Source organism: Castor canadensis, chromosome 4, assembly GCF_047511655.1.
Source record: "Castor canadensis chromosome 4, mCasCan1.hap1v2, whole genome shotgun sequence".
Classification (NCBI taxonomy): domain Eukaryota; kingdom Metazoa; phylum Chordata; class Mammalia; order Rodentia; family Castoridae; genus Castor; species Castor canadensis.
The window spans coordinates 157,285,501-157,313,125 of record NC_133389.1 but is presented as its reverse complement, the minus strand read 5'-3'; the positions used below and the strand labels follow the sequence as shown (position 1 = coordinate 157,313,125).

Here is a 27,625-nt window from a genome sequence, read left to right as displayed (position 1 = left end):
TTTGCTTTAGAAGATGTAAAAAGGGTAGAGTAACTGGCAGTATTTAGAAAGCAGCGTGTGTGTGCTGTCCTTGGTGAGAGAGATTCATTTGGACCCAACCTTAGTCCTCTGATACTCATGGGCTCCCTACTGCTGTTCTGAGGGAGGTGGCTGCAAAGTAGAGAGAGGATTGTTGGCTCCTGCTCAGGATCTTAGCTTCAGTAACACCATACTGCAGCCAACAGAGCTAACTAAGTACACTTGTTAAAAGAAAGCTTGTGCTTGTGTGGAAAATTATGCCAAAATTTCTGCTTTAACCCCCAGCAACAAATTCTTTTGGGTGTCTTAGTGAAAGACCATTTGGAAAATGGACTGTACATGAAGCAAATAAGATTTCAGTTAAATGGTGACATTTGTTTCCAGAAGTGTATCAGGGGAGCTAAGCTCTTAAGAGCATGTGTTCATTAAAGATTTGAAGTGGGGTGGGAAGCAATAAAAAAAAAAAAGGCCAGTGGGTTTTCTTGTGAGATAGTTTTTTGTTCTTATGAATTGAATACACTCTGAAAAGTTTCAAAAAGAGACTGGGAAGAATGTATTTGCTTTGATCTAACAAGGAGAGTGTTCCCTTCTACAAATGCCCTTTAATTTAGAAACATTCTTAAAAAATCTGTTTGAAAGTACATAAAAATATATGTAAATAAGCCCTAATTAGTTATTTCAGTTAATTATTTTTTGTCTCTACTTTGCAGCTCTATTTTTCTCTCTATAATGTTGCTTTTTAGAGTCCAGCTTTGGCATCCTGCAAAAATGTGGTTTTTAACAGTCATTATAAAGAAAATATTTTTCCCCTGTTGAAAACCTCACAGTGATAAAGTAAAATCCCAGATTATGTATCTCAATGAAGAATTGTGTCAGACATTTTTAGATCATGATTTGCTAGTAGGACATTAAAGGAAGTGTTACAGCTGATTGAAGAAGCAAGCGTTTGCTTCTTGAAATAGAAGATAAGTGTTGTTTTTTAGAAAACGAATCTACATCAGGCCATTGACTAGACTCTTAATTTTCTTTCTCAACCATACTATGCTCTTTCAAAGACATATATTGGATTTGGGGATGAAAAGTTGGAATTATTCCTAAGTTGAATAGGCTACTTCCCAGTGGAGAAAAGAATGCTCTGGAAAAACACTGGTAAAATGATCTCAGGTTGATTCTACATAGCTGATTTTTAGATTTTGACTAAGAACCTGAATGGTCAATTTTGGAAGCCTAGACACTAAGCTATGTGACAAATTATGAGCATTCTACTGTGCAGCCAGCAGTCCGTCTATGCTTCGATTAAATAGAATAAGTCTTTTAGAGCTTGGAGGGACTTTGAAGGTCACTTAGAAATCATTCCTCATCTTTTACCCATCAAGAGTCTCTGGTGGGGGTATGGAGGAGGATGTTCCTTAAAAATGAGGTACCTGGTTCCTATCCCTACTCTATAGAATCAAAACCAGCTCCAGAGGAATCGTGTTTTTCACCAACCTCTCAAGAAAATTCTGATGCTCACTGAATTTGGCAATCCACCAATTTAGGCTAACCTTTTTATTTTGTGGTAAGGAAGCAGGCCTAGAAAGTTTGATGGCTCAGGCTCACAGTATGCCCTGGGTAAGAGCGGACCCAGGCTTCCTGACACTGTACTTGGGCTTGTCTATACACCACATGTTCAGAGCCATGCCTAGCATGCAGACAGGTTCAAAGCTACTGCTGGGTCATGAAGGTGATTTCATCACCAAGAGCTGGATAGCAAGATAAGTAGAGTACTGTGGTAAAGACACCCATCGACTAAGAGCTAGGCGTTTATGTGCTGCTGCATTTGTCTGAACTAAAACCTGAATGATTCCTAGCCTTGTCCTTCCTGTGTTTCACAAGTCCAGAAACCCATGCAACATTGTGGTAATGTTTATTTTGTTAGCTCATATAATTGAACCCCTAACCCTGGAGCTGTGTATTGCCTATCTGTGTTGCCGAAAATTATAATAATCATTAAAGTTATAGACTAATAAGTCCAGTAGTACCTATTTAAGGTGCCTATTAAGTATCCAGCAAATGCTAACTGATGTTTATTGTACCCAAAATTCAAATAATCAATAGTCTGAAATAGCCTGATTTATTTTTTCAGTTTTCTGTGGTAAGAATTTGAACTAATTATAGTTTAACTTATTCTTAATTTCTACAAGATCATAGCCACCTTCTCAATCATTAGGAAAAAATTGGAGTCTATTCAGTGGCATTTCAGTGTAACTCATTTGACTATCTACTAATTTTTGGAAATAGCAATATCCCAGTGTCTAGGAAATGTCAGGTTCCACTGAATTCTGTATCATAGTTCATATGTGAATACATGCTTAATGGTGCAGTTTTTAGAATGGTCAGCATACTTTAACATAGATAGTAATGAAAGTAGGCTGTCTCAAGAAGCAGGTGACCGGGTCAAAAGGGTCAATCTTGGAAAAGCTAAGAGAAATTAAAGTCTCTATATGTATTCTACAGCATACTCAGTTTATCATCCCTTCAACATAAACATTTATTGGTTGTCCTATGTATGTAAAACTCTGTGTTAAGTGCTGAGGATAAAAATATATCTGAGAAGTTTATAATGTGGCTGGCTGGAAAAGCCCATAAAAAGGTACAACAATTTAAAGAGGCACGTGCTAAATGTCAAGTGACTAACACAGTCAGTGAGTAGCAAACAGCATTCCAACATTCACAGCTGGGACTTGTGACAGTGGTGTCTCCTCTGTCAAACAGAAGCTTGTTGGTCTTCCTTATCATTCACACATTCCTTCTCATTCCTCAGCCAGACTGAAATACAAGATCTTGTAATGATTTTATTGCTACCCAATAGCAAAGGAATAGTAAATAAATCCATTGGAGGATCAAGTTTTTGAAGCATAGTATCGACATTGACTGACTATTTTTCAGTCTTTTTTTAGAAAATATTTTATTCATGATTTATTATGTATTAATGGTATGAAGATATTCACTGTGATAATTCCACACATGCATACAATGTACCTTAAGCAAGTTCACCCCCTCCATTATATTCCCATTGCCCCTCTCTCTCTCCCCACTCATTCAAACAGTGTTTGGTAGGTTTCATTATGCTGTCTTCATATGTATATATGTAGTGTACTTCCATCCTCTTTAACCCTCAATATCCTTTCCTTTTTCCCTCTCCCCTCCTGCTGATCTGCCCCAGGCAGTTTCCCATATATATTCATGTCCTGTTATCATCATCATCATCGTTATCATCATCAGTACTTTTTATATTTAAAAACACAAGGATCTAATTTTCTTTGTGAAGGATGCACTATGAAACTGCTTAGTTACTCAAGCTGTTTTACTTGTGGTGGAATTTCTGTTGGGTTTTGCATACTTTAATTCATGGAGTTTGTGTGAATCAGTATCTTTTTAGGATAGCCATTTGTTAAATATGTTTGAGCTCCTTTTAATGGAAATGGGGTACAACACTGATCATTACCTTGTTATTGTTATTACTATTATTGAAAGAGTAATCCAGTTTCACACTTACATCATAAAATAGTGTTGGATTTCTTTAATCAATATACTTCTGGCACCCAACCATGAAAAATACCACATCAAAGATTCTGAAATGAAAGCTGTAAGTCAGATATGTCAGAATAGTTATATTGTTTGTATATTCTTGATCACCTGTTCTGGGGCTGCAGGATTTTGTCCTCTGGAATGTTTTTGACAGAATTTCCATACTCATCAGTAGAAGGAAGTACCTCCTATATAAGAGGCATTATTGCTACTAAGTCCCCTGATAGTGCCTTAATGGTGCTCATGGAATCCTGAACTTTCTAGGTTGCCAGCCGCCAGTGGTCTTGAATAATGGACAAGAATTATTGAAATAGAGAGTAGAGAAGAAGCGTCACATAAGGAGAAATAATGTGTACTATGACGTGGACGGTGGAGTGAGCACAGTATTTATCTGGATGTGACATGGAGAGTTCTCTGACTGGAATAAAGAGGTTATATTCCTACTGGAAAGCAGTAGGAGATAAAGTTGGAAGGGTGAGATGGGACCAAACCAAGGCCAAAATCCTTATATTGATTTTTGTAAGCAGAGGAAGACTACATATCAGATTTTAGGATCATTTTAGCATCAGACAAACTTACAGCCAAGTCCAAACTGTACCTTTTATTATCTGGGTGATTTCAGGCAACATATATAACCTTGTAAAAATGGTTTGGTTTTGTTTTTTTGTGGTACTGGGGTTTGAACTCAGAGCCTACACCTTGAGCTACTCCCCCAGCCCTTTTTTTCTGATGGGCTTTTTCGAGATAAGTTCTCTCAAACTATTTTTCCAGGGTGATTCGAACTTCAAGCCTCCTAATCTCTGCCTCCTGAGTAGCTAGCCAGGAATACAGGCATGAACCACCAGTGCCCATCTCTTTTTTTTTTTTTGAGACAGGATCTCACCATGCAGCTCAGACTAAACTTGAGCACCTGATCCTCCTGCCTCAGCTTCAGAGTACCACACCCACCTTTTTCTTTGATTTTTCATTAGTAAAATAGAGCTTATAATATCTTTCTTAAGAGATGCTGTGTAAGTTAAACAAGAGCCCATATGAAAAGCTCCCAGAAAAGTGCCTAGTGCAAATAGAATTTCTGAGCAAGGAAGTGAGGGAAAAAAAGTGGGTTGTAGAGCAACTGATCTCTGGCAGCTGTATGCAGAAGAGAAGGAATCAGAAGATACCAGGGACTAGTTAGGTGACACAGTAATTCCCTAGGAGGTGACGGGGTAGAGACTGTCAGGCTAGGAAAGAGGGAATACATTCGTACATGTATTCATGCAGCTTCTTTCCTGTTGCAAACTGGAAGTCTGTTCTATAGTGTTCCAAGTACAACAGCAATCACACACTCTTTCTTTTGCCTCAAACAGGATGTCAGCGATCCATCGGTCTTTCCAACGGAAAGGCCAAGGTGTGCAATTACAGTGGGTGGTACTACTGCAGCAGCTGCCATGTGGATGATAGCTTTCTCATCCCAGCACGCATAGTACACAACTGGGATACTTCAAAATATAAGGTAGGTGCCAACACTGGGTTCATTTAATAACAATTTAGGTGTTCATATGTTGTCAGGTAGATTATAATGATAAAACAAGTGAATCAAATTTGATTAAGTAGCCTTATAAAAGCTACCATATTTTATCTCATACTTAGCTCACAATTTAAGGCCTTCTTGACTGTAACTCTTATTAATTTAAAGGAGAAAAATAGAGGGATGAATCAATTTCGGTTATAATACATATATACATGGAAATGTCACAATGAAACACCCTGTATAGCTATCTTAAACAAACAAAAATGTCATCTTTTTTTCACAAACAGAGAACAGAAAGGCAAAACAGGTCTTGTCTGGGAGATTGGTACCAGTGGGAGAGGGAGGATATAAGGAAATGGTGTAGGAGGGTGAATATGGTAGAAATATTATGTACGCATGTATGTAAATGGAAAGGTGAGACCTCTTGAAACTATTCCAGGAATGGGGGAAGAGGAGATAAAGGAGAATGATGGAGGGGGTGAAGTCAACTATGGTATAGTGTAAGAACTTTTGTAAATGCTACAATGTATCCATAGTACAACAATAATAAATAAAAGAAAAAAAGATACATATTTATGTATATATGTACATATATATGTATATATAGCAACTTTTACATGTAAGCCCTTACAATTAACTGTAAGTGCTAGGAGAGAATTGTGATAGAGAAAGAGGCCTTTCCTGTTATTTTTATTAGCTCTTATGTCCAGTGGGAAAATAATGAATGTATAAACATGCCTGTAATCTTTGAAGAAGACTTATAGGATCTGATATTTTCTTGTGATAAGCAGCACTTGTACTCATGTAAAGGTCAGTCTTTAAGGCACACTCAGCACCCTGGAACTGGAACCATAGATGAAGCCATGAGGGCTTCTGGGTTGCAATCCACAGAAGCAGTGCACAGAACCATCCTCAGGCCTTTATGTGGACTGTTGCTCATTAAACAAGGGAGGGAGTGAGAGGCACAGGGATATGCTAACAGCTTTATAAAGCAGCTGCTAACAACCAAGAGGATATCCAAGAAGTATAAATAGCAGTTTGTTAGCTATAAAAATGCAAGTTAACATAGAAGAGGAGGAAGACTCAAGACATGCTGGGGCATCCCAACTTAAAAGGGTAGAGAGGAGAAGCAGCAAAGGAGGCCAAGATGCCGAGAAAGAGTGAGGAATGAGGTAGAAGGATCGCAGGCTGTCTGACAAGCTACATGAAGAAAGTGTTGCCAGATGAATTGTGACAGAAGCTGATAGGTCAGATGAGCACTGAGAATTGACCATTGGCTTTACTAATGTGGAGGTAATTAGTGGCCATAATGAGAGCAGTTTGAATGGAGTGGTGGGAGCAGAGGTCTGATTGGAGTGGGCTCAACATAGAATAGAAAGAGAGAAATAAAAAGACAAGAATAGACAACTCTTTTGAGAAGTTTTGCTGTAAAGGGAAGGAGAGTTACTCAAAGGGAAGTGGGGTCAAGTTAGGTTTGATTTTTTATTTTAATGGAAAAAAATTAGCATCACTTTTTTTTATATTGATGCAAACTATGCAAGAGAGTGAGGAGAAGTGCTAGAAAGATGTTGTGGGGATGGAATTGTGTATACAATAAGATGGTTTGGTCATTGCTTAGAGCAGGGAATGAGAAAAAAGGCAGAGTCTAAGGGTGTGGGTCCAGTGTGGAGGTGTATATATTTTTGGGAGCTTGTGAAAGTCCTCTTCATTTGCACCGGTAGCTTTCATCAGATTCTTTCATTTCAGCATCTGTGACCTTAAAGAGATAAAGTATCCAATCCCAGTTATGCAAGGAATTGCCTTTACCTTCTACTTTATAGGGAAGATAGAATAATTAGGAAACAATTCTTCCAATCCACCATAAACTTCTCTACATCTGTATCCATCTTCATTGTCCTCCTCTTACAGAAGGTTTCTTCCTTCTTCCTTCTTCCTCTGTTCATGGCCTCAAATCTTCCCTTCTCCATCACAGTTTTGCCAAATCTAGTTGACCTATGACCATTTCTTCTTCTACTGGTCCTCTTTGGAACATAGTGTTTGACCAAGTGGACCATACTCTCCTTCAATTCCACTACCTTGGCTTTGATAACATATTCCTGGTTTTCTCTTTCTTTCTACTTCTTTGTCATTCACCTTGGATTTTGGTTCTCTGCTGCATCTTTAATATTGGGATTGCTTAAAGTACATCCTTTGGTTTTCTTTTCCCACTTTATATTCTACTGATTATCTCCCTCCCTCTGTGGTTTTAACTACTGGGTTCATATACTTACGATTCCTCTTTTTATCTCTAGCTCTAGTTTTGCTACTGAAATTGAGGTCTGTGTCTTTAATTGCACAATAGACATCTCCATTTTGATTTTCAGCATAATAGTCTTCAAGATATGTGAACTGGGTAGCTATATTGTACAGTATTTCTACCTTTGTACAAACAAGGTAGTAGAATTTGGCAAATCCAGAAATTTATATCCCTATTCTAGGTTTAGGATTCTGTTATAGTCCTGTGTCTTGTCCATATAATAGATAACATAATTCTAACACTTGATGATAAGGAGCTCTTCTCCTGCTGCCAGTGCATTTTGACAGCTACCTTGAGGAAATCTTCCATGCAAGGTGTTTCATACAACATACTGTTTTGTGTGTCTTCTTACTAATAGATGTCTGAGACTTACTTTCACTGTGACAATGTTACCTGGAAGTAAGTAGGTGGGGAAGGTAGCTGTCATCTATCTAGAATCTTTGACATCCAAAATGAACATGAAAATTATGAGTGGCCAATTGGCTTATATTCTTTTATTTTATTCATTCATTCCTTTACTTTCTTTTTTTTTTTTTTTTTTTGAGACAGAGTCTTGGTATGTAGACCAGGCTGGCCTTGAACTTACTATGTATCCCAGGCTGACCTCAAACTCCTGATCCTCCTTCCTTAACCTCCAGAGTCCCAGGATTACAGGGGTGTACTAGCATATCCAGCTGTCTTATGTCCTTTTCCATATTCCTATTATCATCTCTGTCTTCTGTTCTACCCAATAACCATTCATGCCTTTCCTGGCTTCAGGATTCCTTGTCTTGGAACTGACCTTGCCTCCTAATGCAAGGAGAAAATTGAAGTTATAAGAGATGAATATGACTGTCTATAAGCATGTCCGTATTTGTACCTCTCCTTACTGTACCGTGCTGCTTTTCCTTCTAACTAAGCAGAAAGAAGAGCACTTTTTTCTTCCACATGAGCTCCAGATGCTTTTATCCTTCTGGGGAATTCCACTCATTCTTCTAAGCTAATAAAAGCATCTCCTCTGATGATACCTTCCCTGTTGCTCCCCATTCCTCCTCAGTTACTGCACCATCATGCTCTCCTGTGTGCCACCATCATGTCACGAATGGGTTTCAAGAACTGCACATATGGGTTAATAGCAGGAGCATGGGGTTAAACAGGCATTTGCCCAAAGCATACCTCAGCCTCTTCTTGGTGCTTAATTGTTGGGGAAAATGATGTGAACTTCCCTGAGTCTCAGGGTCCTAATCTGTAAAGTGAATCCAGACTTCCTAGGTTCAAATCTTGGCTTTGTCACTTATTGACTGTGTGACCTCGTCAAATTATTTAATCTCTCTGTGCTTCAATTTCCTCATCCTTAAAATGAGCCCAATAATACCTGATAGGATTACTGCTGGCTAAATGGGTTAAAGCATGTGAAGCTTTAGAACAGTGCCTAGCATGCAGTACGTGCCAGATAAGCATTTGTTCATTGATAACTCATACGTATACGTAAATTCTGTTAGGGAATTGGGCTAATAGAAGAAAAACACTTAGGAGATGACTGTGATAAGCACTTAATTAATGGAACTTACTACTATTTTCATTATCATCACACCCATATAATACCTACTTGCTTGTCTGTTTATAACATTTACTTTCCTGAGCACAGGGAATGTCTTAGCACAGCTGCTGGCACAATAGTAGGTGGGCAGGAGTGTATACTGAATGAACTAAAGGGTAAAGTTTGTCCCCAGGGCACCTCAAACTCAACATGCCTCACATTGGCCTTAACACACTCACCTAATGCCCCTCGCCCCACCCCATGCACATTGCCTGGCTCGGTGAATTTCCCCATAGTCACCACTGCCGGATGACATCTGAACTCCTTTCTGCCAGACCATCCCTGCCTACACAGTCAGCTAAACCAGCCACTTAATTTCAGCTCTGGAGGCCATGCTCTTCAACATTCCCCAGTCCCTCACACTTGCTCATAACCTTGGCAGTGAAAGAGCTCACTAACCTCCTACTTGTATTTCTACTTCTCAAGTCTTGCCTCTTCTGGCCTTAATTTACCTCTGATGCATGTGTTACCCTCACCTGGTCTTAGTTTCTTCACCATTACAATGAAGGTAATAATAACACCTATTTTATAAGCTTGCTGTTTGCTTACATGAATGAATTACAGAATGCACATAACACAGGGTCTGCTACATAATGGATGCTCAGTTAGGACAGCTTTTGCCATGATTATCTGCAAAATAAATGCAGTTCCTTTAGCTGACATATTAGACCTTTTGTGATCTCTAGTCCTACATGCCTTTCTAGCCCCTGCATCCACATGAACTCTCATTAGTGTCTTCATTAAGATCACATACATCATTGCTCTTCTCCATCCTGTCAACCTGTTTTCACACCTTTTGTTTCCTCTTGCCCTTACCCAGCCTAGCAAATCCTAAAACCTTGCTTAAACCTCATTTTCTCTCCTAATTCTTTCTTTCCCTCCACCAGACAGTTATCATGCTCTCTTCTGGATCTTGTACTTGACACTCTGAATGTAGGCTATAAAATCATATTTAGGAGGAAAAAAGACTGGTTGGGTTTGCTTTAGATTAATATGCTTGTGGTGCCAGCCCCATGATCTATGGAGAACACAGGCTGGTCATGTCTGCCAGAAGATACCATCAATTAGTGGAGCAAAAGCACAAAAAGTAGCATTGACTAAGAAAATGAAAAAAACAGGCATGGTTTCTGAAGCATGACATAGAGGAAGAGATGTGTTTCCAGTGAGCTCTGAAGGCTACGAAACCCACCAAGGTAGCAGTCATTCATCCTTCTGTAAAGCAGGCTGTGGTGTTGTGGTGGTCATTCAAGTAACTAGATTCAATTTTGAGAGGATAGGTAGCTTTATTAGGTACACTCACTTCATCCATGCTGCAGATGGGGAAAATCTTCTCTGTTAGATGACTCCTTCCCATGTTTTCAGTGAACCAGGGAAGATTTTTAAAGTAAGAACATAGCTGGCTGATTTTATCTGGATCGTCTCTCTTTGGCATTAAGTAACTATATTTCATTTAGTCTAGGTCTGTCTCTCTTTGCTCAGACATCACGATTTAACTTCATGCTTCTAATTGTGAGGATCAATTTGGACCTATCAGTTTCTAAAACCAGGCATTGTTCTGTTATATCTGCCTGCTGTCCTTAATAGCAAATATGTGACTGCCTCATTTTAAAGATTGAAAAAGTGGTTTCTTAGAACAGAATGAAATTTGTCATCTTAAGCATTTCCTCATCTGTCCTCTAAAGTATTAATAATCCTAATTATTTTTAAAGTATAATTTCATCTGTTCTCTGGTATACCCCTGCAGGTTGAATTGAGCTCCAAGATTAAGAAGCAGCTAAACCCTATCCTCAAATTCTGTAGCCATTTTCTAATGAAAGTCTCTCTGAGGGTAACTTTCTGAGCCCCCTATTCAAAACTATCAGGCATGACAAAAAGGTGTTAAGGAACCCAAACAGCTCAATTCTTCCTAAATAGTTCCCCATTGTTGTGCCTTTTCAAAATGTTTCTGTATCCTCACCTGAATCTTCACATCCCATCAGCTGGGGGTCTTCCATTTACCTAAACTATTTCCTATCTCTACATCTTGAGGCATTCAAGGCAAGCTCTGATGCCCTTGCAGAGCTACAGGAAAGCTCTGTGATGGGGAAAAGCACTTGATCAGAGTTATTTGGAAAGTTTGAGAACAAATTGTTATCAAATTTCTGACTCCTTATCCATTAGCCCCAATACCTATTTTAGTAGGACCAAGAAGAGCCATGGTTGTGATTGACTTTATTAAGACTTTATGATTTTTCACTATAGAGGTAAGAATAAACACTGGAAGGAAATGTTATATCAAACCAATAAATGGTTGTTTTACTGTGGCAAAATTATAGGTGATATTTTTCCCCTCTCTGGATTTTTATTCTCTAAAATTCCAGTCCTGAGATTATGTTAGTTTTGTAATTTTATAAATTTTAATTGTCACATGTATACTATTTAAGAAAATACATATTAAAAGTGAGCCTTTTTAATGCTATAGAATTATAATTATAATTGTGACTATTTGTCCTGTGATAGATAACTTCAAAGTCTAATGAGCCAACTGTTTCTCCTAAATGGCTCTCACTGCTTATACTTATACTGCCACACTTTTATTCTCTCTTCTTTTTTGAATCTAATGTGCTTTCACAGATTTCAAGATTGAGATTTCAAGATTGAGATTTCAAGATTGAGAAAGTGGAAAAGGGCATGCATAACATAGATTATTTCCCTCCCTCCCTTCCTTTCTCCCTCCTACCCCATTCACCTTTCCAAATTACTCCTTTCTCATGTGTCCTTCCAGAGATGTTTTACATACATGTGTGTTTTCATATAAAAATGGTAAAATTCATTGTCATAGACTCTCTGTCCTTAGAGGATTTTCCAGTTAGATCATAAAACTTCCTTACACCTTTTGTCTTTTTTTTAATAGCCACTCCATATTCCTTCCTGAATCTCTCTCTCTCTCTCTCTCTCTCTCTCTCTCTTTCTCTAACACACACACACACACACACACACACACACACATTTGCCTAATCAGTCCTTTTTTTGATAAAAGTTTAGATTTTTCTAGCCTTTTACTGTTATAGACAGTGATTTAATGAATAACTTCATACATCATTTTAAATATAAGTTCTGTTATTCTTGAGTGAAACTATCTGTAGATAATTTCCTCATGTAGGTATGTACATGTGTGAGTAGGGTTGTATGCTATGTTTTTATCATCTATTTCTTTTTTTTCCCCTTAGTACCAGGATGTCAGCTGTCACTTCTATTGTCAGCTGACATTTCTGTTGTCACTGTGCTACCTGTAGTTGTCCTTTCTCTTTTTTAAAAACCAAACTGTTAAAAGTTGTACCCAAAGTAAGAGTGTATGGTTCAAAGTCATGACTACAGCATTGTAGAGTACACATTTATTCATTCATTTGTATTCTAAGCAATGTGGCTATAGTTTGTGCCCTTGTGAATATTCTTATTCCAGTGGAGGGAGAAAGACAGTTAAAACAAACAAACAAAAACCCACTTAATTACTTTGGGATAAATGAAATGTTTCTGCACTTTAGTTTTGTTTTAGAGTTAAAATCAAATGGGAGGTCACATGCCTGTATACTGCCTGATTACACTATAGATCAGTCTCCATTTGCAGCCTACTGACTTTCTGTTTGACATGGGGGAAGGGTAGAGACAGGCAGGGACCCCCCTTTTTTTTTTCTTTATTCATATATTCATATGTGCATATATTATTTGAGTCATTTCTCCCCCATGGCCCCTCCCCCGTCCCTTCCCTCTCTCCTCCAACCCTCTACCTTTCTTTTTAATGGAATAATGAGCTGACAGGTTATGGTAGACTAATTTAAAAATAAAAAGAACTGTAAGTATAAACAGTGCTAAAGAGCATAGAGCAAGATATGCAGAGATCTGAGTTCTGGCTCCAGTTCTGCCCTGAAATGACATAAATAAGTCATTTGAGTTCCTGGATGCAGAATTGTGTGTGGTATCCCCCACTTGTAGTCCCAACACTTAGGAGGTGGAGGCAAGGAGGATCGTCAGCCTGGGGCTACATAGCAAGACCCTGTTTCAAAAAAATAAATAAATAAACAAAATAAAAATTTTTAAATCCCCTATTAAATACAGATAAATTCGGCATTTCTCAAAGTGGATTCCATGGAGCATTCACAAGTTCTGAACATGTTAATAGGGCTTTGTGGCAAGGTCACAGCCAGCCCATCTCTAAGGATTGAGTAGGATCCCTCCACGAGGGCACAGTCCAGCAAGCTTACAAATTGGAGAGAGGAGGGAGTTAAGTTAAAGAAGAATGGCCTCTTCCCCCAGTTGGTTTTCTTCTCCCACTCCCTTGCCCACTATAAATCCCGCACAACACTAAACAGCTGCCCTGACTGTAGTCAAATAGCTTTGAGAAGTAACTGACTAAGCAGGTTTTCTTCAGTACAAAATGTCTTAGAGTTTTAATATTGCTAATGAGCTGCACTTTGAATCACCAAGAAAGAAAGTATAGTAGTTCTTGTTGGACCTCAGAACATCTTTTCTGTGGGATTAGTATTCCTTTACACAGATTGAACTGCATTATCATTATCTGTCCTTGCTGTTCTAAGAATTTTGTTCTCACATGTTTTATTCTTATACCTTTTCCTCCTTTAGTAAAAAATAAAGTCCTTACTACCAGCACAACATCTGCAAATTACTGTCTATGGTAACCATTCCCTTTGCCACATTGCTTTTTCATTCAAGCCTGTTTGGTGACCAGAATACTATTCTACAACCTCCCTCTCAGGACTGCATAAACAGAAATAACATCCAAGAACTTTAAGAGGTAGCTGTCACCAGTATAACAAACACATGACCACGTGATCACATTTGATGCTCAAACCGTATGTGTTAATACATAAGCATATATGTATAAATAGCAGATTTGGTCATTCTTAATTTATAGTTAGCTATAATGTGATTGTTCTGTTTTCTCCAACTCTTCCTGAATGTGAAGTGGAAGAGGAGACGGTTTCCACCTAGACTTCCTTCTTCTTTAACCATGCAGAATGCAGGGTGTGCAGACTGAGGCGGTTCAAACAACACTGCACAACCACAGGCATGGGGTTGAGTTCTTTATGTCTTAAACTACTCTGTCTGTAAGCAAAAGAGCAACGGAGAGATTCACTTATATGAATAATAAGAATATCACTAATAGGCCAGGCACTGGTGGCTCACTCCTGTATTTCTAGCTACTTGGGAGGCTGAGATCTAGAGGACTGCAATTCAAGGCCAGCCCAGGCAAATAGTTTGTGAGAGCCCCATCTCCAAAAATAACCAGAACAAAGTGGACTGGAGGTGTGGCTCAGTTGCTAGAGTACCTGTTTTGCAAGCACGAAGCCCTGAGTTCAAACTCCAGTCCCACCAAAAAAAAAAAAAAAAAAAAGATAATATCACTAATATTAAATATTATTTAGTAAAATGCTAATATACTAGTGGGTTTAAGAAATGAACCATTGACTGTAAAAATTGATTCCAGTGTGACTCTTGTGGAATCATATAAAAGAGTGGCAGCCAAAACCATTCACTTTTAAAAAAAATAAACAGCTCAGCTATCTGCACTGACTGATGGGCTGAGTTGTTGCTCACATCAGAAACAGCACTCGGCATTTCATATTTTTCATAATTTGGTTAGCAAGAAGTAGGACAGTAGCTCTGAGTTCTTGGTTGGAACATATTCCATGTTTACATTTAACTCATATAATATTTATGTTAATGAGAAAGAATCTTTCTCTCACATAAACTTTGTCACCTAAGAATATCATTGGCTTCTTTCCCTAAGTAACTTTTAAAAAATCTTTTTAAAAAATGCTTTTTAATTATAGTTGAGTTTAAGAGTAGAATCCTTATACCAGTCTGGAGGGTCGTTTCAAATTTAAGAAACCAGTAGGGATATAATGTTCTATTTTGCAAAAATAGCATTGCATGCCAAATTTTGAGTTCTCTCAAAAATTCCCTCACCAGTCTTAGTGGCTGATTATTCTCAAAACTTAGAGATTGTGTTCAGCCTTGTTGCCAAAAATGGTTCAGTGTGGCAGAGATTTGCTCACATAGCCAAGCAGCAGTGTCAATGATGTGCTGATAGGCTTAATGTTAGTTATAACTTGTGAAGGCAGTGCCTTAGACATTAGTGAAATCAACTCTTCTTTTGTTTTTTTGTCGTATCAATTTATGAATACTGCTGTCAGTAGCTGTTTCCCATTTGTCTCCCTGCTTTTACTGTCTCTGTAAAAGATTCTTTTTTTGTTTTTGGGCTTAAGTACCACCTGAAGAGAGAAGCATTTTAAGGCCTGGGAGACTGGCCAGTGCCCTTTGTCCTGTTCACCTACTAAAAGGTAGCATTGTTAACCTAATTCAGCAGGGCCCTGACTCAGTGTAAACACTGCTCCATAGACACAGAAAGACTAATTGAATTGTACAATATATCATTTTTAGCAACAGTTTCAAGTAAATTGTATTTCATTTCCTAGGACACCATCAGTTTTTCCCCTCATTGAAAATATTTAAATACAGCAAATATTTAAACATGATAAATAAAATATTTAGCCCAATTCTGCCTTTGCACGCAGAGGTGCCTGAGGACAGGGCCATGCCTAGTTTATCTTCTACCAAAGGCCTAATGCTTGCTATGGTATCTGGCATACACCAGTGTCTGTATGCCTCAAAAAGATTTGTTTTCTGAAATGATGCAATTTTTGCATCCCTATAAGGAATATAAGCTTTGGTATATGCTTTACAATATAAAAAATGATAATGATGAATCTTATAAATGTGTATAAGAGTGTATGTTTTGATCAGTGCACAATAGCCATAAATCGAATGATCACATGTACATATTGAGAGATTTTCATGGTTGTATCTGCCAGTTGTACTCTCCTCTCTGCTCACCATGTGAGTTTCTACTTATCTTTTAGACCCAAATCCAGTATCACGTGCTTTGACAGGCCTATCTGGCCTGTCAAAGCCAGTGGGCCTTAACCAAGCTACATACAGTTTTAAATGTTTGTGTTTAAACAGTGAGACAATGAGCCCCTTGAAGGCAGGGACTGTATCCAATTTATGTTCATTTATAAGCATTGGTCTAGAGTATAAAGTATAGTGGATTTTCAGTTTTCTTTCTAATGAGTCGAGTTGTTTGTTTTAGTGCTGAATTCCAGCCTTTCTTCTAGAGACATGTTAGTGGAAACTTTTTGGAAAGATTTGTACATTCCATAAGTAGAAACTGAGCCAACTCTGTGTATCAGTCTCTCATTTGTATCTCAGGATCAATGAATTGGCATGTAGAGACTGAACAATTACCTGTGTGTCATGCACTATTTAAACTACTCTTTGTCTTTGGTGCATTGTGTCTCCAATGCACTGTTTATTTCTACTGATGACAATGACATTTTAAAAATCAACTTTCATATTCTTGCCAGAAGTGGATATACAGTTGGATGGATATATTGGCTACAGTCAGCCCAAGTTCAAAGGTGTTGTAATAAGAGCATCTCCTTTCTGGGCACTGAAACAGTGTGTTTGAGCCTGTTTTCTATTCAGTCAAACAATTCTTAATATGGTATCCCTTCTTTTCTTTCTTCTTTTTTTTTTTTGAGAATATCCTTTCATTCCTTTAAGTTTGGTAATATCTGTATGAGTACCTATTTTTAAGTGACTAGTTTTTTAAAGTTATGGAGTAAATATACATATATACATATATATTTATGTAGTTTTAAAATTCAGTGTTCATCTTGAGGGTCATAATGAATGCCTGCTTATTTGTCTTACTTTTAATTTTGAAATAATTATAGATTCACAAGAAATTGCATATATAGTATAGAGAGCTCCGGTGTACCTTTTGCAGTTTCACAACAATAAGATATAAAAAACAAACAAACAAAACAGGAACTTGACCTTGATATGACGGGGCTGAAGAGTTCTGTATCATTTATCTAACATGTATACAGGATCGTTTAATTGCTACCACAACCAATATACAGAAGTATTAATTCCTTCCAAGTTGTACCAGTTGAATGTCTGAAAGATAGAAAGAGAAACAAAAATTTATATTTATTCAACTATGGGCTTTTTCATTTAGCTGTGTACAGAAAATAATGTCACTTTGTTATTAAGCTATCGCTGAGCAGGTGTAGAAAGCTGAATGAGTGATCAGAAATGATTGCCAACGCCTGTTTTGCAGGTGTCGAAGCAGGCTAAGGAGTTTCTGGAGTACGTGTACGAAGAACCCCTGATCGACATCCAGCAGGATAACCCCATATTGTACCTGCACGCCGAGCCGCTGGCTACTGTGCTGCGGCTTCGCCAGCGGCTCAAATCGCTCCGCGCCTATTTGTTCAGCTGCCGAGCAGCCGTGGCAGAGGATCTGCGTCGTCGGTAAGCCATAAATGTCACGCAGCTCCAGTTTGTTTTCCCTCCGCCCAGGGAAGGTGGCTGGATGATCCCTCAAGGTTTTTCCAGGGCAGGCCTTCTCTAAGTCAGTGGGTCTCCCTCCACCTCCACTGCCCCCTCGCTCTGGGCTCATCTCCGACTTTCTCCTCTGACTTCCTTTATTTGGTTGAGCAAAGCAAAATGAAAATAATTTCTCAGCGTAACCGAAGGCTTTCAACCCAGGGACAGAGTGCCAAGACACAAGCTTTCTCTTACCACGTGTTAATTTAAGATAGTAATCATAGGACTTTCTTCATTGGCCACTTAATGCCGTGTTTTATACTTTCCTACTTATCATCACTAAACATAAGCATGTTTGAAATATATCTCATAACTAAAAAACATTTCCAATGAGAAACAAATAGGTGGTTATTCAAATCTTACTTTCCATACAGAAACAAATATCCAAGCTTGTAAATGCTGCAGGCAGGAGAGCTGGAATTAAAAGGCACAAGCCCAGGATTCTGCCTTTTCGTGGTATCATTGGTGCAGCCTCCTTTCCATAACTGAGCTCATAGTTCATAGAATACACAAGTCCAAACCAGGCTCAAACCCTTAAAATAAAGTTGAAGTTAAAATGTGCTTTGCTCTCATAAAATTCCTTCTTTTACAGTTAGATTTTATGAGCATTTTAAACTCTCATCCTTGGCATAAACGAACTAGCTTATACTTGAAATAATTGTTGATGGGGTGCATAAGTCCCTAAAAATACCTTTTGATTTTTTTCAGTTTCAATAGAAATGACCAGCAGCATAGATTAGTCATGTTAAATGTTTTTGGAAGCAAGCCTACCTGCATAAGAACCTTTGGAAAGAGTTAAAATGATGGAGTTTGTGATTTGAGATCCAGTTAGATCAAGAGAAACTGACATAACCCTGCGCATCTGAGGAAGACATTTAAAGAACTAAGTGTAGATAGTGAAAAGATGTATAATATCTGGACAAGCTCTTGTAAAATAATAATGAAAAGGTTGCTGCCATGGAGCAAAATACTTTTTAGTGGTAGTCATTCTATTATCTAGTTGTTTTTCAAAAAGTAGTTGGAATTTATTCTTATAAAATCTTGGCAGATCTTAATTTTAAAAGATCAGGTCTTCTCTGGAAGGCGATAGAATTATATGTCTCAAGCTAATTTACCAACTAAATTAAATGCAAGATTTTTAATGTTCAAAGCATGTTCGTTCTGTTATTTTCAGGACCTTTTGGATTTGCTCAGAGCTTGTTTTTCTTGTGCCTATATTTGTAGATGATAGGAAATCTACACATGGGAATCATGTTAGATACCTTTCTAGCATAATGTTTTGCTTTGGTTAAAATGTGCCAAATCAGGGCACACATTTAGAAATAAAATAGGAGGTCCTCTTCCCCATATGGATGAGTAAGAATCCCTACTATATTCCAAAAGTCTGGTGGTTTACCACCATGTACTGTGCCTTATGACCAGACCACCAGGAGAGATGTGGAAGTTTTAGAAATAAAGCACTCCCAAACTGTGAGAATGAAAACAGCAATCCTTTTTTCCTTTCTCTTCATTTTTTTCTGGCTAGGCTTGTTATGACCATCATATAAAGCAGTGTCTGGCAGAAGGCATTAAATAGATAGATGGGGGGGCAGGGAACCAGTGTTAAGGGTCAATTGGTACCACTGTGCAATAACTAGTACCCAATTTAGGGGAAGAAGACATCTTCAAATTATTCTTTGCCTTACTTTCTTATATATCACTTAGAGTAGTGTCTCATCCATCCAAAACCCTCAAAAATAGGTGATGAATGCGTGAACAAATGAAAGAAATACCTGACCAAATTAGTCAAAAAGATTTGGTCTATTCTGTGTCTGAATAACTCTCAAATCTTTCCTAGGATTATTGCAGTATTCTTCTAACTAGTCTATGTAACATCAGTTTTTCTCTCTCCAATCTAACCTTTACTATGTAGCCAAATTATTGAAGTACAAGAATGGTATTCAAAATCTGCCCAGATATACCCAGTATATTGTTCTGGTCTCTCAAACACCCTGACATTAAACAAAAATTATTGTTTAATTCTCACTGCAGTACATTTTGTTATGGAAATTAAATGGGTTTGTACCGCTGAAGAGTTTAAAATAGTACTTACACAAAGTAAACTCTTAGCAATTACCATCATTGTTATTAATAATGCTTTCTTATCCTAGACTGTTCTTATATTTGACTTCAAAAATCTTTGATAGAGTCTTTGATAAAATGTTCCAGCTGAAGCCAGGCACCAGTGGCAGGAGGCAGACGCTGGGAGGATCACGATTCCAAGCCAACCCAGGCAAATAGTTCATGAGACCAGCTGAACATGATGGTACATGCCTATAATCCCAGCACTCAGGAGGCTGAGGCAGAATGATCTCGAGTTTGAACCCAACCTGGGCTACATAGAAAGTTGAAGGCCAGCCTGGACTACATAGCAAGACCCTATCTTTAAAAAAAGAAAAAAAAAATAGAGGTTCCACTTAAAAGTCACCCCTTAGTGTCCTCTCTGCTAGAATTACACCTGTTCTCCTGCTACTGTGTCAGGAAAGGAGTGAACTAGGCAGGTGGGTAGAAAGCTAGCTGTGCCTAAGGCTGCAGTTACTAGGTGTACCTACAGTGATAATTATCTATGTGACTGTCTTGTAAAATGAGTGGAGCAGTCTCCGTATGTGCAAACAATAATATGTTGATTCCTACAGGACCTTGGTGGGGGCACATTGGTGGTTTTGCTTTGTTTTGTTTTCTTAATTTTCATTATCTTAGGTGCCCTATACTTAGATGCTGTTAAAATAATGGGCATCAGGTGTGGTAGTACCCACCTGTAATCCCAGCACTCAGGAAGCTGAGTGAGGCAGGAGAATTGTGAGTTTGAGGCCAGCCTATGCTACATTGTGATACCCGTCTCAACCCCCCCCCCGAAAAAATTGGGGGGCTCCCATTTCTGTCTAACCTGGAACAAAAAAATTACTAGCAAACAGTACTCTTACAGCTTTCTTTTTGTATGGAGGAAGTTAGTTGAAGGAGGCTGGACTTGTTTTATTTCAAATCTTTTTACTTATGTTGAAATACAACCATTTAAGGGAATAATCTCTAAGAGATTTTCTCAGGTGACAATACTTCCTGTAGTAGTCTATACTTAACTCTGCCCTCTTCTGTGTCCATAAAAATAGTGATAAATACAAAAGATAACCATTGTTCAACTAATATGCTAAAATTCCCATTGAAAAAGGCCACCTCACACCTATTTCTTTCACTTTTATATGTAATGGAATTTTTAAGGACAAAATGAGCCAACAATACTTTTAATGATGACATGCTTATCCAAAAATCAGTATTTAATATTCCCTTTGTTTCACCTGAGGATATAACATCTAAATAGAGGGAAGTTTAAACAGTGCGGGCAACCTTGTAGACATGCCTACTCATCCTATTCCTGATAGAGATTTTAAAAAAGGAAGAGTTTATGGGCAATAGGAGAACAAAAAAAAAAAAAAAAGGATGAGAATTCAATTCTTATCTAGTAGTAAAAGGCATTCTCTCCCTGCCTGGTTTTTACCTCAGAATAAGAGTGGCCATTAATCTCTAGCAAGTAGGCCCAACATGCTGAAGACCTGTCAGCACCGTATAAACAGAATAAAGCAAACTGTTAATATTGCTGTCGCAAGCAAACTGAAAACAGACTGATTAATCGTATTGGCGCTCAACCACCAGGGAGCCAACTTTGGTCGTCACCTTATTAGGGAAGTCGCAGCTTGCTTTTAGGCCTTTCATTATTATGACTGTCCAGTTTTCATCTTCACTGTTTTTGTTATTGTTGTTAAATGGACGCCTTGTTCTTGAACCCATACTGCAAATCTTGACTGGCAGGGGTGATTAGTTTAGAAAAGTCAGTGTCCTCCATGAAGCCTAAAATGTTTACAGTGCTGACAGTTTACTGTTTCTGAGGACTCCCAGATGGCCACCCTGCCAAATTAGCTCAAGGCCTAGTTAACTTTTCATGAGAAGAATTATTTACTGAGTCCACATGTGAGGGCACATGAAAGTCTTGGCATGTGTGTCAATGTCAGGACATATCCAGAGCAGCAGCCATTGGGAAAAGTCTTAGGGAGGTCTCTAGAAGAGCTGGTAGTGTGCTCAGCTGAACACAGGGGCAGTAGGATGTGTGTAAATTAGAGGTTACAAATAGGTACCTGAAAGTCAAATTTGGCCAGCAGACATGTTTTGTTTGACCTTATAGGGATAGCCCCCACCAAACTTAGGGGTGATAAAATAGTTGTTAACATTTAAACAATCAGGAGCTTTTATGCACACACAAATTGAAGTTTTCTGGTTTCTCTTGGGAAATCAGAAGCTCTGGTTATACAGGGCTTCCCCTATTTTTGTGTAGCAGCAATCAACTTTAGATACAAGACTCTCCACTTTGCTGTAACCTCTACTACTCCTGTTATCTCACAAATCCAGTGTCACTTGACTATAATACATGGCTGCCCTATTTTTCTTAACCTTAGCCTATTCAGTTCATTTTTGGTGGTGCCTGGGTCTGTATGCATTTGAGTTTTTAACGCTGGATACATAATAGTATATATATATTTTTTAAATTGTAAAAAAATAGTATGTCTCAGCTTTAGCCATCATTTTTATTTCAGGTAAGAAGTCTATCCCAAAGAGTAGCAAAAATCTTAGATTTGGTTTTCTCAAAAGACAAACATGAAGAAGCTTATAGAACTTAGATGAAATAATAGCAGATCAACTTCAAAGTTCTTTAGACTATGGTATTGGGCTAGACTGTTTCAGCATACTCCTCAGGCATTTGCAGTACAGTGACTTAAGGGATAGCTACCTGGAGCACCATCTTACAGTGAGTGGCTCCTAGTTACCACAAAGCTAAAGATTAGATCTGGTTTACCAAGTCCAAGGGAGAAAACAAGAAAAAGAATAAAATGGGGGCACAAATGGAGGTGTTTTATTGTAGGCCCTGAAGTTAGACTTTCCTGAACTCAGAGCTCACCTTCCCCTCTTAAAAACCTTAGAGCCTTATAGGGAAAGTCTCAGGATGAAGAGAGCTAATGCCTAGAACAGTGTGTGCTCAGTTATTGTTAACTGTCACATTTTTAAGTGGAATGAAACTCAGGAGTAACCAAGAGGTAGGTACTTGGGAAGAGGCAAAAAGAAGTTAAGCCTGGAGGCATCAAAGAGCCTGGGACTCAGGGCTTTTCCAGGACTTTCTGTGCAGAATGTGTAGTATCATTGGGAGTCACCTGGACTCTGGTCCTCCAGTGGTGATATAGCAGAGTCCTTCAGAGACTATGCCTCAGTACTTCTAGCTCTGTCTTCTAGAGTGATGTCTTACTCTCTCAATTTTCTGTACCTGTGATAGCTCCTAAAAAAAACAAACAATCCCCCCCCAAAAAAACAAACAAATCCAAAAAATTTTTCTGGCTCATACTACCACCTAAGTCCATATCTTCAGGCATTCCTTTGAAATTCTTAGAAATGTCTTCATTTCTTTTTTGCCCACTCACTAATCCTCTTCTAGTCTGACTAGACTGTACTCTTCACTGACACTGTGACTTCTAGATGCTTGCTTCCTTGACCTCGTAACCATTGCTGGCCACTCTTTCTCTTAGGCATCTCTTCTTCCTGCCCTTCTTTGCAGGAAGGAGTCATCCTGTCTGGGTCTCCTTCTTCTGCATGCTTGCTGTTTCTGCATCTTTATCTAGCTCCCTAACACTAGGAATAGCCAACATTCCTACATTCCAGCATGGCCAGTTGCCTTTCTGCAAGCTCTTCCAGACCTGTCAGTCACCAATGTGGCAACTCCACATTAGTGAAGAATCACTAATTTTCTCAGGACCCCTGATTGTCATCTGAGGGAGAGAGTTATTATCCCTCTATAAATCTATAGTAACTAGAAAGAGATCACCACTAGCTTGTTGTCTCTGGCTCCCTAGTGGACCTCTCCACTGAAGTGTCAAATTAAAGTAATTGTTTTTCTCTGAAAAATTTAATTTCCTAACTGGAAATCCTATGTCCCATGACTCCCCTCTCCAGTCCAGCTACCTATAGCATATAACAACACTCTTGGTTGGGTATCCAGTCTCTGTGATCTGACACTGACTTATGTATAACTTTATCTTTCACCTGGTCCCTGTGTGAACCACATTACCACCCAGAATTTTCTACTGTGTCTCTAATGGGCTGCAGCCACCACTCCCGCTCCCCCTTCCCCCAGCCAATGTGACATAGTCATTTTTTTCTGACACACCACCTGCCTCCCCTCTCTATTTGACTAGTCCACTCTAAGTCAGCTCAAGTGCTGCCTCTTCCCACCTGTCCTCAGTGGTTGATGCCTTCTCTGATCTCTTCCAGCAATGATCATTTGGACCACTCATTTGACACGTAGGTTGTTTTAATCTCCGTGTGTGTATATATATATATATATATATATATATACTTTCTTTCTGGCTAGATTGGGAAGTTCTTTTTTTTGTGGTCCTGGGGCTTGAACTCAGGACCTACACCTTGAGCCTCTCTACAACCCTTTTTTGTGAAGCCTTTTTTTTTGAGGCAGGGTCTTGCAAACTTATTTCCCCGGGCTGGCTTGAACCACAATCGTCCTCATCTCTGCCTCCTAAGTATCTGGGATTACAGGCCTGAGCCACTGGCACCCAGCTGGGAGGCTCTTAAAGACCAGGATTGTCCTATTCTTCCTTATAACCTAAAACAAGACTATACATGCTAGCTGTGCAATAAAAGCTTATTAATAGTTATAATTACATCATCTCACATTTGCAGAATTGTTTACTGTATGTAATATAATTATGATTTTATCAATTAGCAGGGACTTTCCCAGAAATATACCATTTATTATTTATAGCAGCCCTATTAAGTATATAGAGCAGAGGATATTTAGGAAAAAGAGAAAGAACTGTGACTGTGTGACTTGCTCAGTGTGACAAGACTGGTAAGCAGCAAAGTCCAATTGAAACCAGGTTTTCTGATGCTTGGATCATTGCTGCTCCCTCTGTGAACTTACTGCTGGTGATGGTGATGTGTAGAGGTTTCCACACTCTCAAGAGGAATCACTTTTAATCCTTCTGAAGCCTTGATCCAGGTCATTCCTTAGGAGAATGTGAAGAAAGGCCAGGAGGTGACACACAGTGAGTGCTGTGGGAGGTCAGTTGCTGACATATGTACCCCTGTGTTCCCTGGCAGGCCTGCCAGGCATAATAATTAGCACCAGCAAGTGCCTTTTCTATAGGTCACCATTTGCCAGACCTTCGCATTTGCCAGACCTGTAAACTTAAAAATGCAGCAATATATACATGGTTGCTTTATAGTATATAAATTTTAGCATATAAATTACAGACATATAAACAGACAAGCAACCTCAGAAATTGAGGGGTTTTTTCAATTTGTGTTTTAGATTTCGGCAAGTATTTATTTAACTCCCCAGAATCATCTTACGAGAAATCTTTTTCTTTTTTTTTTTTTTGTAGAGGTCTGGGTTTGAACTTAGTGCCTTGTGCTTGCTAAGTAGGCACTCTCCTGCGCTTGAGCCACCCCCCAGCCCCTAAGCAGCCTTTTAAAAGCAAGTAGATTTTAAAATAATTTTTTTTTTTTTTTGCCACACTTTACCTTGGACTGCTAAAAACATCACTCAGACTGATACCAGCTGTTTGGACTAGCTTTTCAGAAACCGTGGCTTAAGACCTGTTTTTTTCTTCTGAGTACTGAAATCGTGCAATCCAGGGAAATTTATGTAACTGCCTGAGTATTTCCCATTACCTATCATCGAAACTGTGATTTGGGGACTCGGTATGGCTGGTAAATCCTGGTTACTTGGAGCAGAATTTTGTCAAATTTCAGGGAATTCCATGTCTGTTAACGTTTGTCTTTGACTTAGACCATTCTGAAGCAATTCAATAGCTTGACTTGAGAGTCTCAAGAGAATACCAACAGTAATTCTTCTAACCTTCTAAACCACCTTTTCCTGTCTCACATTTTATTTGAAACTATGGTTCTATCTAGAGTGAGTTCCCACTTGAAATACCAGTTTTCCTGAGCAACAAGAAGTTTCTACCATAGAGATTGCCACTTTATTAACAGTATCTTGATGAGTGTTGTTGCTTCCTCTTCCTTCAAGAAAAATTTAGCAACTTGCTCAGCTCTTAGATAGTCCCCATAAATGTCACTTGATACACCAAGACTCCTTTCCTGGTTACCCGGCAAGGGAGGGGGTGGGGATGTCTTTCTAGTGAATTCATTGGAGCTAAGTGTAGTCCAAAGGCTGATATGGCCTTTGAATGTCAGATAACATCTCAAACATAATGTATAAAACTGAGCTCCTAATATCCCAAGCCCCCACTCCAATTGCAGACTGCCCTCTCTCATAGTCCTTCTCATCTCACTTAATGGTACCTCCATCCATCCACTTATTCAGGCCAAATACTTCTCAGCATACCCTGTCAGTTTCAGCTTCAAAATATATCTGCTTGTCACCACTCACTCGGGTATAAGCTGCATCATTTCTCCTGTATTGTTGCAGTAACTGCTCTTTTCCACCTTGGCCCCTTCAGTCTGTTCTTAAGACAATAGCTACAATTGATGTGTACATTGGGTAATGTCACTTCTGGCCCAAATCTAATAGCTTCACCTTTCACTCTAAGTAAAAGTCATATACCATCTTCCCCACCCCATTACTCCTCTGTCTCACCTCTAACAACTTCCCTTTTCCATTCCCAAGCAGCCATATACAGTGGTCCTGCTCTTCTTACTAGGCATAAGTTACACAGGTCATGGCGTTTTACCTGTTCTGCTGGCTACTATATCTAACCAAGGCCTAGAATAGTACCTGACATGGAGTGGGAGCTAATAAGTATTTGTTGAATAAATTAGTGAACGAAATACTGTTAAGATTCTGCCCACTCAATTTGGTCATACTGAATTTTTATTACTACAAAAGATACTGAGATACTGCTGATCGTAGAAAATAAAAATAAGAAAGCTACCCATTATCCTACTTTGGTACACATCTTTTCAGACCTTTTTTCTCTGAAAATGCTTTTTCCCTCCATTAAAATGATTTCCTACTATACATACTATTTTTAATGTAATCATTTCATTTAGTATGTTTGAACATCTTTTTGTATCAGTAAATATTCATATAAAGCATCATGAATCACTAGATAAAAATGACATTTTGATGTGTAAGCATACTTACATACCATTGATCTTAGAAAAGATAAATGAGGATTATTATTCAGTGTATTCAACAAATGATTGTATGAGCAATCTATTAAATGAGTGGTAGCATCTCTTCATATTATCACCTCCTTTTCTTCCTTCATATCCTAAAAAACAGACATATTAGAGAGAAAAGACTTCAGACTGTTGTGAATGAAATATGCTTAATTTAGGAGCCTGACTTACTAAGAATGTCTTATGGAAATTCTTGCCTAGAATATGTCTAAGGCAGTGTAATTATTAAAATCTACAGAGACTAGACTTGTGTGTCTCTGAACTGCATAAATAATATAACAAACATCTGAGATCCAAACATACCAAATCTAGTTAATATTGAATTTTAGAAGAATAAGCCGATTGTAGCAACAATATTATCACACTAAACTAATTTCACTAATTATTAACAAGTATGTTGATAATACTCCTTTAAGCTCAGTAAATGAATACAACTTTTTATATTTTCTGGAAGATTTAAGGTTTGCCAAATTTTTGGCTACTTGTCAAGTTAGTTAATTAAAAATGTCATTATCTACAATTGGGGCTGTAGCCTTAACAGATCAGTTGAAAGAATCTATCAGGACTCAGAAACTATTAAAATATAGGATGACATTTTGATAATTTTTTTAAAGCAACTGTTCTTCTCATTCTACTTTGAGAATTATTTTATCCTTGGATTATCTCTAGAAGTATGGCTTTCAAGTCGTCTATCTCCTGATCTTCTAATAGCTCTTCCCCTTCCTTCACTTTCTTCCGAGGTCCCATTCAACCAAATATACATACACACATACGCATACACACACACACGTTATAAAATACATCTGCATAACAGTATCTGTGCTATAAAAGGGAGCTACAGACTGTCTGCAAAAGACAGTGTTACTCAATACTAAATAGGTTAATGAAACTTTGAGGAAGGACCTCTGGAAGAATAGATAGATAGATAGATAGATAGATAGATAGATAGATAGATAGATAG

The 27,625-nt window shown here is 38.3% G+C and overlaps 1 protein-coding gene across 7 annotated transcripts in view; it reads left to right on the top strand.

Moving 5' to 3' along the window:
- Positions 1-27,625, top strand: part of Plekhm3 (pleckstrin homology domain containing M3) — a 168,746-nt gene that overhangs the window by 59,180 nt on the left and 81,941 nt on the right. For all 7 annotated transcript variants that reach the window (XM_074071582.1, XM_020173404.2, XM_074071580.1 and 4 more), the window contains 2 exons: positions 4,935-5,080; positions 17,159-17,352. In XM_074071582.1, the coding sequence (XP_073927683.1) occupies positions 4,935-5,080; positions 17,159-17,352 (340 nt within the window). The remainder of the gene's footprint in view (positions 1-4,934; positions 5,081-17,158; positions 17,353-27,625) is intronic.